Source organism: Puma concolor, chromosome A3, assembly GCF_028749965.1.
Source record: "Puma concolor isolate L17-30 chromosome A3, mPumCon1.1.hap2, whole genome shotgun sequence".
NCBI classification, from domain to species: Eukaryota; Metazoa; Chordata; class Mammalia; order Carnivora; family Felidae; genus Puma; species Puma concolor.
Genome location: NC_141669.1, coordinates 124,523,761 through 124,537,199, shown reverse-complemented (window position 1 = coordinate 124,537,199; position 13,439 = coordinate 124,523,761). Strand labels below are relative to the sequence as shown.

At 43.9% G+C, this 13,439-nt stretch overlaps 1 protein-coding gene across 1 annotated transcript in view; it reads right to left on the bottom strand.

Annotated features, from left to right (window-relative positions):
- Window positions 1–201: 201 nt before the first annotated feature.
- IFT52 (intraflagellar transport 52) overlaps window positions 202–13,439 on the bottom strand; it is a 33,793-nt gene continuing 20,555 nt past the window's right edge. Inside the window, exons 10-14 of the mRNA XM_025932261.2 lie at window positions 10,071–10,225; window positions 5,654–5,741; window positions 4,685–4,793; window positions 2,088–2,233; window positions 202–518 (exon numbers count right to left, since the gene is read on the bottom strand). Of these exons, the coding sequence (XP_025788046.1) occupies window positions 471–518; window positions 2,088–2,233; window positions 4,685–4,793; window positions 5,654–5,741; window positions 10,071–10,225 (546 nt within the window). The 3' untranslated portion in view covers window positions 202–470. The remainder of the gene's footprint in view (window positions 519–2,087; window positions 2,234–4,684; window positions 4,794–5,653; window positions 5,742–10,070; window positions 10,226–13,439) is intronic.

Sequence of the window (13,439 nt, the reverse complement as noted above, 5' to 3'; positions counted from 1 at the left end):
GGGGGTAGCTGAGAAAGGAAGGGGTGAGTGATCTATGTAAGGAAGGTATCTATCTACTATTTCATCTTTTTCATTAAGCACATTTGGCGAACAGGTCATGTGGGTTAAGTTTGTTTTATATCCTTGAGGTAGTCCAAAAGCTGAATAATATTCATAATATTGACATTTATGCTTTTGATAAACGAGACTCAAATTCAGAACTACAGTTGGAAGAAAAGACTTCAATGAAAGACTTTCATAAATTATAAAAGTACAGATTCAGTAGGTTTAATCTTAAAAATGGAATGTATCTTACATAAGGATCTTGTTAGAAACACTATACCTATCTGGGCACTACAGAAGACGCACAGACCTTCCACAACTCATGGAAGAAAGAGTGTATAGACAATGTTGATAAGGAATTGAGAAACAATTCAAAAATAGTTTACAAAGGAATCAGGAGGCAGAAGATGCTTCAAGAGGCATGGTCCTCAGAAATTGTTCTGGAAGGCTGGTTCACTTGTATCAATGTCATGTTCCTGAATGAAGAAATAAGACACAGAATTTTAGTATTTCAGTACAAAGCATGAAATGGGAAGTCTGGTGTTTTATACTTTGATTAAGATTCTGAACCATCATTAATTGGGACATATAGTAATCTCTGGCTTTAAGGCTGAATCCAGCTGGAGGATCAAGTTTTCACTATCAGGACAGGGCTTTTGACTACTGCCCGCCACCCACCGCAATGAGGGGGAGCAAATACAGTTGAAGGCACCAAGGCAAATACCACACCAGACTTCTTATCTTGGCCTTAGGGGTCTGTCTCTGCCTTGTCAGCAGGGTGAGTACTGCTGAGAACCTACCTGAGCAAAATTCCACATTTCAGTGCTCTGCAGTTATATCAACTCACTTCTGTGCTCCTCACGGCATTACATCAGAGCGCTGTTAATTGCCCCTATGTATTCCAGTCTCCCCCACTGCATGTGGCTCAGGAAGAGATAGCAAAGGCCACTTTCGTCTTGTTTACTACCACAGCCCCAACATCTAGCATTATGAGTACCCAGGAGAGTCAGTCCCTGCCAGTAGATTCCAACCATTCCACTCAGCACATACAATCCTAAGTATGTATATATTTATAGCCCTTCCCCCCAACCCCATTTACCATATCCTGAATGTCTTCCCAAGTCCTTAAACATTCTTCTAAACATTTTTAATCTTAGGGATGCACCCTTGGTACTTAACTAGCTCCATACTGATGAAGATTTTTCTTCTGTTAAAACAGTGCTACACGGAGCATCCTGGTTGGCAAATCTACACATTCAGGATTATATTACTAAGACAAATTCTGAGGATTAGAATTGCTGTGTCAAAGGTACATACATTTTGAGGACTTTTGAGCAATATAAAAAAGCTCTCCAGAAAAGTGGGACAAATTTATTCTCCCATTGCTAGAATAGGTAGTATATAAATGCCCATTTCCAACGGTGGTTGAACATTTAATTTTAGAAATCTCATCAAGGGATAGACAAAATGAAGGCCAGGCATAATTTTAAAGCCCTTGATCCTCAGTCCAGAGAAAGATGATTTCCATCATGAGGTGCTGACCTCATGGCCTGCTTCTGTATCCTGTGCTCAGGTCTCTCTAGCAACATTGACATCACTGCTATGCCTCAAAAAAGCCAGGCCAAGCCCAGCCTTCAGGACTTTGTACAGGTCTCCCTCTGCCAGGGACACTCGTCTCCCAGCTGTCTGCATGGCAAAATCCTCAACACTTTCAGGCCTTTGCTCCAATATCACCTTTGTAGTGAGACCTACCCTGACCACCCTATTTAATACTGCCACATTCAGCACGCTTGATCCCTGCTCTACTTTTTCTATGCCATCACCTTCTAGCATACCATGTGATTTACTTATCTATTATGTTTATTGTCTTCTGTCAAGCTTCAGCTAGAACATAAGTGCAGGGATCATTGTCTGTTTTGTTTACCTAGTAGATACTTAATAAATACTTGCAGAATGAATGAATGGCATAAAATACGAGAAGTCCAGTTTATGGAAGATACCACCACTCAAAAAGCTTCCACTTCAGTGGGCTTTCTAGGCTCTACCTGATTCAACTTCTTGAACTCCACTACTTGGAAGAAGATGTGCTCAAGGATATGTTTGGCATCTTGTTGGTCCTTTGGTAGTTTACTGGTTACTCCAAGAATATCACCACACTTCCTGACGTAGAATTCCAGGTCTTCTTCAGTACCTAAGCACAGTTGGAGCAGTCAGATTAACCCTTATTTCCTGTCCTTTCCAAAGTACAGACTTACTGTGGTATAGGTGTCCCCTTGTCAGGTTCCTATACCTCTCAAGACTTTTCCTAGGGTAATGTGACCACAGGACCTATACAGTAACAAACTAAAGAGATCTCTGATGTGCTGCTTTTATAAATCAGGACAAAAGTGTGACACTCCTAATTAGAATAAAGCTGGGGGCGCCTGGGTGGCTCAGTCAGTTAAGCATCATCCGACTCTTGATTTCAGCTCAGGTCATGGTCTTGCAGTTAGTGAGTTCGAGCATCGGGCTCCATGCTGACAATGTGGAGCCTGCTTGGTATTCTCTCTCCCTCTCCCTCTCTCTTTCTCTCAAAATTAAATAAATACACTTTAGAATAAAGCTGGAATGGCTCTGGCTCTCCTATTCCCAGATCCAGCATTCCTACATTACAAAGAATAGGAGGAACTAGAGGGAAATCAAATTACCATTCTCTGAATGTAGCAAGGACCATTATGAGAAGGGCATATGGGTATTTTAAATAGCATTTATTATAGCAATATTATAGAAAAGGAAATGAAAGAAGAAAAAAATCACTCATAATTCCACCAATAACATATCTCTGTGCAGCCATCCCCAGCAGCCCTATATCAAGGATGGACAGCCATTACAGCCCTTCTTACACTATACTGTAATTCCTTTCTGTTTTCCCCTTCTGATGTGCATTTTTTAAAGCTATGATAGAAATGTAAGTTTTTTATTAAAATATTCAAACCATAGGGGCGCCTCGGTGGCTCAGTCAGTTAAGCATCTGACTCTTGATTTCAGCCCAGGTCATGATCTCATGGTCAGTCGTGAAATCAAGCCCCACGTCAGGCTCCACACTGGGCATGGAGTCTGCTTGAGATTCTCTCTCTCCCTTTCCCTCTGCCCCTCCCCTACTCGTGCATGCACACACACTCTCTCTCTCTCTCTCAAAAAAAAAAAAAAAAAAAAAAAAAAAATCAAACCATACAGCTGCAAAACTCTCTTGCCCCAACTCTATCTCCACTGATACCACCTAAGGTAATTATTGCCATGTATGCCTACATATTTACATATGTGTAAAAAATAGGATCAAACTATAATAGTTCTGTAAGTTGCTTTCATTATTTAACGATGTCTCATGGACATCTTATGTCAAAGCTTATGCTCTGTATCTTTCCTTTAACAGACGTATAATATTTCGTTATTTTTTAAACCAAACCCTCTACTGATGGGCCATTAGACTGTTGGCAATTTTTTAATGCTACAATTAATATCTCTATAGCTATAATTTTTGTTTCACATTTCTACAAGGGTTTGGATAAACTGGATAAATTAGAAACAGAAATGCTGGGTCAAACCATCTGACCCTTCACAGGTGTGTTATTCCTACTGCACCAATCACTACATCTTGCTAATTTTTGATTGTTCAGCACTTACCACAAGGCTTGACAAAGAAGAGAGATGCAGTTAAGGTGTTCTACACTGAACTGTTTTTATTTTTGCAGTCTCCTTCCTGGTCCTTGGGTACATATAGATGTTGTTCATAGTTAGGATCCTAGTGAACATGGAATTTTATATCCTGCCCTTCCTCATTTAGGATTCTCACTTAAGTTCTATCAGTGTCACTCCCTGGCCCCTGGAAACCTCTTTTATAATGACATGTCATCCCATCAAATAAATGTGACACAATTTACTATCATTCCCCTGCTAGTGTACCCTAAGCCTATTCCCAATGGGCAAATAATTTTTATTCCTAATTTAAAAAATAAATAACATAGTAATCATCTATATGCCTTCACATATCTCCTTAGATTAGATTCTCAGGAGTGGGGTCACTGCCTCAAAATGGATGGTTAATTTTATGCCTCTGAGCACCTGTGTGCAGGCCCATTTGCTATGCATGTCAGGGGAGCACTGGGCCAAGAGTCAGGAGAACCACTCACCTCATAGGCATGAGGCTTGGGGCCTCACCTCCTCATCCACATGTCAAGGTGGGTACACATAACTCTCCCAGGATCCCTTCCAATCTGAAGTCTCTATAATTCTTCTGGCCTTGAATGAATTTTCTTAGTTAACGGCTCGTATGACCAATGACCTAGACTTGCTAAGTGGCAGCCAGGGTCAGAATGCATCCTATGGTTACTCAATAAGTCAGAACTAAAGACCTATAGGGGTTAAAGCTGAGACCTTGGCTTCTGCTTTGCATCATGTTCTAACTCACTGAGCAAACTGGCCTGAGAGAAACAACCAACATCATTTACATGAAATAAACAGAAACTCTCATTTTACACTGCCATTCATATTTTGTTCTCCCTGAACAAACTCTAGCTTTCTCTCATGGCAAATCTCAGAAGTTCACAACTACATAAAACTTACAAAAGAAAACAACAACAAAAAAAAACCTGGCCAAACTTACACTTATTGGTAATCTGAGCGAGGCGGGCCTTCTCCGAAGAGAATGTCTCATCCAAGTCAAACAGCTCCAGTGGGGGAGGTGGTAACTCCCTGAAGCTGGGAGGGAAAACCTGAAAGGAAATCAGGTCTTTCATGAAAGAAGGCATGCAAAGCCACAACTGACAGTGATAAGGATGGAAGGAAATGAGAAGCCAATTCAGCCCTTCCCTGGGATGAACCACCCAAATGCCTGTCACCTCCTCCTGCCCTAACCCGTTAGACCATATCAAGCAAGAGGACTAGTGCACTGTAAGCAATCAAACAGAACCAGCTCTAAAACAGCACTAAACTGATCAAACTGACACACCAGTGCCCACTAACTTGTGCAAGGACAAAAGCTTGGGGATAATTATGCTTATTTGTGTTGAACATCTGATTGGACAACTTGTTTCTCATTTAACTATGAGTTCATTAGGGGCAGAAATTGGGGAAGCAGATGTAGATCCATGTAGAAAGTGTATTCCAGAATGTGGTGGGATAAGAGAGTTTTGAAGGTAAGTTGACTTAATGCTGGACTGGAATGTTGAAAGTGACCTGTGCACACGTGACTACCCCCTGGGCTACAGACTGTGCTATGAATCTGAGGGCCTGTTGCCTAGAAAGCTGCAGTACAAAGCATTTCCTCCTTTCCACCCAGGATTTCTCCTATATGCCCACCAAGTACACAGATGGGAAATGCTTAACGACCAGAAAAGTCCACGCCCTTGATTTCTCAGTTGGGAGCTACACCCAGTGGAAGTCCCTAAGGAGTACTAATAGGTTTGGTCTCTGCATGTTTAGAGCCAGAGAAACACAACTTCCTGAGAAGTACCACATGCATTGGGTGTACAACTACACATGGTTGGGAGAAGGACCCATGTGATGGCCCAGCTGGAAAGTAAGGACAAACAGTAGGGTTCTGTAGCAGGATCCCCCATGCACACCTACTCACCGCTGGCTGAAGGGCTGGCAGTGGGGTCTCAAACTGAGGTTGGATGAGCTGGAGAGGTTCATGTTTCACATTTAGCTGTTCATGGGCCCTGTGTTAGCAAGAAGACAAAAAAAGCAGGAATCAGGATGAGACACTGTGGCAAAGCACATCTAACTGACCACACTGTGCTGTTCTCCATCAAATCACATGGTTCAACACTTTCACAGAAAAGCACACAAAATGTGTTAGTATATGTAATGTAACAATCCTTTCACGAATATTCCCTACTGTATCACACGGCACAACTATACTGTGAACTGAAGGGGAAAGTTTTTTCAAGTTTCATATCAGGCTTCTCCTAGACAGGCTTTTTATTTTTACCCAGTGGACACTATAAATGTGGTAACTCTGTTTCCTTATTTTTTTTCACCACCAAGAGACAGGAGTCAAATCTGAAGTCTGCTTCTTGCAACTGAACAGATCTGTACAATATATACTTCTGTGTGCTCACTCAGCAAGTATTTACTGAATATGTACTGTGCACCAGGCGGTTTTATACACCAGGAGAACAGCAACGGTGAAGACAAGAGACCAAGGCAGCCCTCGTGAACTTACATTCTACTAGAGGAGAGACACACAATAAACAAGACCTTAGATGACTACCAATACGTAGTAAGAAGAAAAGCAAACCAGGACAGAGGGATAAAGACAGGGAAGAGGCAGGGGGTATAGCCCTGAGTGAAGAAGTGAGAGAAGTGAGAAAAGCCCTGAGTGAAGTGAGGGAGGAAGTCATGCACTTACTTTCAAAAGTATCCCAGGCAGAGGCAAGAGCAAGGAGAACAGGAATAAGGGTGCTAGATATTTTCACAGAACCTCAGGGCAGCCAGAGTGGCTACAGCAGAGGGAGAACGCCAGTGATGAGTTTACAGAGTCAAGTGCTGACCTTACCCCTGTGTTTCTTTTTGATTATGGCTTCCCCTCTGCCTCCATTCTCTCAAACATTCCTTTTATCCTTCTGCACCGTAATAATTTTGTAAGCTGGCTGAACTCCTCTGGAAATGAGGCAAATTAAAATATACTCACCTAATTTAAACTATGAACACATTTGTGACCTTTTAAAATTAAGCTAAATAAGCAAATGTCAATGGGTGTGAACAAAGTTCATGCCTGCTTCTATGGACAAGTGATTTTAGAAAGGAAAGAGGTCTGTGACTTCAGAAAGGCACTTAGCTGAGCTGACTGCTATCACTGCCTCCACCATTCCCAGGTGCCTGGGGAGAAGAAGCTTTCCTGGCAATGCAGAAGATCCCTAGGGAGGGAACAGGAATAACTTTCACTGAGTACCGACTGCAAAACAACCCTGGTCAGTGGGTATAATCTCTTATAGAAAAAAAAGCAGAAGTATAGAGATAAAGAAGCTTCCCAAGGTCACATGGGTAAGCAGTGACAAAGGCAAGATCAGAACTCAGAGCTGGCCAATCCCTGCCAACCCAAAGCCCCATGACTCGGTCTATACTGAAGGCAGAATGTCATTAGGGGCAATGTTTAAGCTAAAGGTCCCACCACTGGCACACGAAGAACCCTGCTGCCATGATTTTCTGGCCTTGGCCATCCCAGCCATGATTTTTTGCTCTCTGTCTGCAGATGGAGCTGGCTACACTGAAGCCCTGTGTGAATAATAAAACAAACGCCAGTGCATCTTCTCTTTCTTGCTCAGCTCGCAACTCGCCCAAATCTTCCTCCACCTACGAGTCACCGTGCGCTTGATGGGAGTGGGGGATGCATGGAGAAACTAATCTTAAAACCAAGAAAACCTAATTCAGAAAGCTGCCTGTGGGGTGGGGGTGCTGGGCGGGGGGGATAAGGGGAGGAACAAATGCCAATGCTAAATAGAAACCTATGAAATGGGGCTGAGTTATCTATTTCCAGAACACCCTGGCCTGACCTCTGGCACTGTGTTTTCACCACTCTATGTCTCAGTCCCCAACCCATCAGTCCATGAACTCAGAAGGCAGGGACTCCATGCTCTTTGTCTCTACCTCACCCCCACAGGCATCAGTAAATACCAGATGGACAAATGAAGTTACTTCAGAGCAACATCATTCAGATGTTTAAATATTTAAAGGCTAATCGAATTTTTACTTAGAAAAGAGGAATTGTATTCAAAAGATGTTACTAGCAAATATAAATTCCTAAGAGCACCATATAGAAACTGGCCCGTAACTACTGTCCTTTGCTTTGGTATAAAAGACAAATTCCATTAAAAGAGCTATCTAAGCTCCAAAATATCTACTACTTGACTCTGATGGCACTAAAATAATGGTTCCAATCAATCCCACATTCAGCACAGTCACAACACCCTGATGTAAAGCACATCAGAAGATGACAGAAAGCAAAGGCAGAAACTGGGTGGACTGTAACTCACAAGTGGGGCAGCCTGCTGTGCCTTTTGTTATTCTGAGAAAAGTTCCAACCACAGAGGAGGAGGAGCCCTGGGCCCATCTCCAGGCCATCTGGTTTCCCAGTTTCCCAGTTCTTTCCTACTCCCTGCCCCACACCCTTCCAGGGACTCTCCTGCTGCCCGCACTCCCTTGCCCCTCCAACTCCTTCTCCCCAGCTTGCCAAAGGCCCTCCTCTTCTCCTCCTCAAAAGCAAGGGTAGCTGTGAGGCCCTGTCTCCAGCCCAATTCCCACTCCAGTGCTGTCCTTGAGAGTACCTAGCCCTTCCCCCACTTTTCTAATCACCTTCTCTAGGCCTCTTCAACATCTACACTGGTGGTTCCACCTGCATTCTTCACAGGGCAACCTCTCAGCCACATCAGATGGAGGCGCCTGGAGCAGAACTCCTCTCTCTCCTCTCCCCGCATCCTGAGAGCCAGTCCACAGCACTGCCAGGTGCCCAGATCCCTGAGGGAGAAACCACTATCTCTGACCTTGCCATCACAGCCTTCCATGGCCTGTGGCCTAGGATTCTTTCTTCCCAAACATCTCTTGAAACCACAGCTACTGCTCCCACCAGTGTCGCCCCTCAACCCTCCAATCTACTGTCAACAGTCGCCTAGCTGGTTTCTTCTACTTTTTTTCCCCCGATCAATTGTATAAACTGCCGCAAGGCATTGTTTTACCTGGTTTTAGAAAAAAGATTCAATCCTGTCCCTCCTCTAGAGGTCTTTACTAGCATCCCATTCACAAATTAGGCCCTTGCCGAGCCTCAGGCTGTCTGCCTTGGCTTCTTATTTCTGTGATGCTCAGGCAGGTCTCCTCAAGTGCCAGTGCTGGAGAACACAGAACAGATTGTTGCAGGGGACTTCAGAGGACCAAGCTTTCAACTATTACTAAGTTGGCCTCATTTGAAGTCAAGGCTAAATGCAGTTCAAAGAGCAGTTAGAAATAAACTTCCTTGCCTGGACACAGCTACACATGTGAACATGTGGGCTTTGCACAGAAGCTACATCATTGCCCACCTCTCTCTCTGAACATCCCTGCCATCTCCTGAAGCCTCTTCACCCCTTACGGGGGAGCACCCAGTACAGTGCCAAGCAGACACAAGGCCCCCTAAATTGTTTGTTGAAAGAATCAATGCCTGGCTAAGAGGGCCCCTCTTTCATAAAGGCTTCCCTGCTCACCCCCTTAAGAGTCAAATTCTCACTCTTCATTATGCCCATGTTTAGCATTAATACAATGACCTTGCACCACAGCCTCTGTCTGTCTCCTCCATTAAACCATGAACTGTGGACACAGTGCCTGGCACAGGAGGTGGTCAGTAAGTATCTGGGGAACCTGAACATAAATACAGCAGTAGGAAGTTAGACACTCATCGGTAGTTTACACCCTCAGCCTTTGGTTTATCCAGATGTAAACCCCATGCCTGGCCAAAGAGGCTGAAAAATGTTGCCCTCAGTCCCTGTCTCTGTCATTAGGAATGGACAATAACAACAAGCAGGCAACAGAGCAGGCAATGAAACAAGGGAAAGCCCCAGTCTAAAAGCCATTCAGGCTCCCACCTTGGGAGAAGACCTTACCCTCCCTAAACCTGTTTCCTCAGCTGGAAATGCAGCAGGTAATTCAGAGGCAATTCAAAGTATGAAGTGAAGTAATAACATGCAGTGCCTGCAGGGCACCTTGCCTAACCAACTCACTTTACTTGGGGTTCCTGGGGGCATGAGACCCTCTTTGCGGAAACCAGGAAAGTCCCAAGCAAACCAGGACAAGCTGGTTGCCCCAAATGCCTGATACAGAGCCTGGGACACAACAGGAGACTAATAACTGCAACCCCCACCCCAATTTTCTCAGCTATCTTTGTCGATCTCATCAGAGATCTGAGAACATGTTTTGCATACCACATATGCCATGACCCTATCTCCCGTCCCAAGGCTCATGTTTTCAAACCAAACACTCAAGAATGAAGTGCAGTGCAGCTGAGAGCTACAGGTACTGACTTGATGACCTTGGGGAGGGAGGTGGTATCCAGCTGGTAAATGGACAGATCGAAGAGGGTGGTAAAGTCTCTTGGGTTCTCATCGCCCTCCTGGAGACACACTCGAAGCCGCTCTGACAGGGTGGCTGTGTCGGGCAGCATCATGTAGTCAGAAATCTGAAAGCCACAAGAGGGTTCATCACACAGCACGGCAGGAGTAAGAATTTCATCTGTCTAACTCTGCAATAGTTCTGCTCTTGCCAAGAGATTTCACTGTCTCTGGTCACTAACAACTAAACCTTAAATAAGACATTTCATGTGGAAAGAGGAATAAAAGTCACTTGGCTAAACCCCAACGCTGGTTAAATCCAACTCTGTAATTCCTCATGCAGTACTGAACACAGCTGGATAAACAACCATGCCGACTGGCCTCCTTTTGATTTCGTGACCACTGATCTCAAGTGCTCAGCAATCAGCTGCATTTGCCTAGTTCATTCACTTCCCGTTGTCCTAGGCAATACCTTCCTTTTGTTACTTCATCCATCTCAAACAATTTTACCTTTCTTAATTTTAGCTGAAGACCTTATTTTCTATTTCAGTTGAGAAAACAGAAGCAATCATAAAAGACAGTCCACAAGCTCCCACTACAGCTATCCACCCACCAGCATCTAGGCCTTATACTCGGCTTCCTCTCCTGTTATATGTATGAACCACCTGTGACCCCGGCACAGATGACCCTCCCACTTGGACACTAGATCCCAGCCCTTCTCACCTAACCAAGGACATGCCTCCAGCACTGCTGAGAGCCCTAAATGATGACACATGCTGTGTGCTGGTAACTGTAAAAGACCAGGAAAACCTAAATGTCCATCAATAGGAGACTGGTTAAACATACTACAGTACAAACATTAGAAAATAGTCTTAAAGAAACAAAATGAACAAAAATAGAAAGAAAGCTCTTTATATATAAATAAGGAAACATCTCTAAGACATATTGCCAATTTTAAAAACTAAGGTGGTGAATACACACAGTGTATATAGTACCATTTGTGTAAAACAAAAAGGAAGGAGATACACACACATACTTGTTTGCTTATAGATATATAAAACATCTCTGGAAGAATATACAAGGAACAGTTGAGATTGTTGTCACTGGGGAGGGGGACAAAGTGGTTCAGCAAAAACAGGAGGGAAACTGTTCATTGCGTATGCTTTTGAATTCCCAACTGTGAATGCATTACCTACCTAAAAAGTACATTTAACTTTAAATAAAGGCGTGCTGACAACAATAAGTTGACTCCTAATTGCCCTCTGAAGTCCCCTGCAACAATGTATTCCACATTTTCCAGTGCTAGAACTTGAGGAAACACACTTAAGCATTACAGAAATAAGCCTATACAAACAGGCTCGTTTTTCTCTATATCCCAAGAGATGTATGTCCCAAGAGATATGTCTGTGTTAGAGGTTTCAACCCGGTAACAGAATGGGGGTTGAAGGTGAGAGCAATAACAAAGGCCCTGACTGTGTCAGGACACGCACAGCAGGAACATCAGTAAGGGCCAAGCATCCCAAAGGTCCTGAGGATGGTTCACATCTTTGCACAGAGACTTGCTACCAAATCCTAGTTCAGAAAACCATCAAGACCTTAGATGTCCAGGGGCGCCTGGGTGGCGCAGTCGGTTAAGCGTCCGACTTCAGCCAGGTCACGATCTCACGCTCCGTGAGTTCGAGCCCCGCGTCAGGCTCTGGGCTGATGGCTCGGAGCCTGGAGCCTGTTTCCGATTCTGTGTCTCCCTCTCTCTCTGCCCCTCCCCCGTTCATGCTGTGTCTCTCTCTGTCCCAAAAATAAACGTTGAAAAAAAAAAAAAATTAAAAAAAAAAGACCTTAGATGTCCAGACAGAAACATAAGAGTGTTCCCAAGACCACTGGTTTTCATGACTTCCTAGCAGATTTAGAGATTAAAACTTGTCATGTAAATCCTCTTAGCTCTTTACTCAGCTACCATTTCATTAAGTAACATTTGAAACTGAGCTGGGTTTGAAACCTATTCCAACATAAGATTTCATCTGAAATCATATGAAGTTTGGATTTTCAGAATTTCTTACTTTGCAGCATTACTGGGCCCAGCATTTTACTTGCCAAAGCCTTACAATGCAAAGGACATTTGCACCAGGTCTCATATGCATAACATACAGGAGACTGCATGATTTTAGAGAAAGGCCTCAACGACCCCATCTTCCTCTGGCTCCCTATTGACACTTCCCTTCTGAACCAGTCCAGTGTCACGTGCGGTAGACAGTCAACAACAGAGCAGCAGAAAAGCACAGGCTCCAGAATCAGCCTGACATGCGCATTAGTTATGGCTGGCCAGGTATCAATCTCAGCAGGGACCTTGAAGAATGTACTTACTTCCATTTCCTCAGCTAGAAAACAGGAATGGCAGAAACTTAGTAAGAGCAGGTGGCCACAAAGACCAGGAGCAGACACAGCATCTCGTAGTGCTGCTTCCCTCGGCCCCCAATGCCCTAACTAGGACTGGCAGCTGCCAAAGATGCCATCCACTCAAGAGTTGGGTCCTGTGAGATCTGAAAAGTGAATTCCTGACTGTACCCCAATTGTTTTATTTGGGAGGCTTATATCACTTTTCGGGAGGAATTTAAGCAAAACATCCATATACTTCATGTTTCCGTATGAGGGAATGTTTTAGACACGGGGCTCTTCTGTTTCCTAACCCAAGTCGGTTTTGGGGAGGCCACACCCTCAGCTGAGGGAGGAAGCAGGCAGCAGTCCACCATTTCTGACCATATTCTTACCCACTCCCTGCTATCCGCAGCCAGGAAATCACTTTCCTGACACTTCAGAGTTTAAGAAACAGAGACACAATTGTAGAGCAAGTAGACTTTGGGTTTTTGTTTTTTGTTTTAATTTTTTTAAATAAACATTTTTGGGGTTTTTATTTATTTTGAGAGAGAAAGAAAACACTCACGCACGCGTGGGAGCGAGGGGCAGAGAGAGGGAGAAAGAGAATCCCAAGCAGGCTCCACACTGTCAGCACAGAGCCCAACACAGGGCTCGATCTCACAAACTATGAGATCATGACCTAAACCAAAATCTAGAGTCGGATGCTTAACTGACTAAGTCATCCAGGCGCTCCAGAACAAGCAGACTTTGAATCGAGACCTGGGTTTCAGTTCTGGCTCTGCAAGTGTTTGCTCTTGGGGCATACTGCAATCTTGCAGAATTTCCATTTCCTCATCTCTAAGATGAGAATAAGACCATCTCCTTCCCAGGGCTGTTGTAAGGATTATATAAGATGATTTATGTGGAAGTATATGATACACAGTGCTTGTATATAATAAATACAAGGGTTTAAGAAAGCCTGACAGCTGC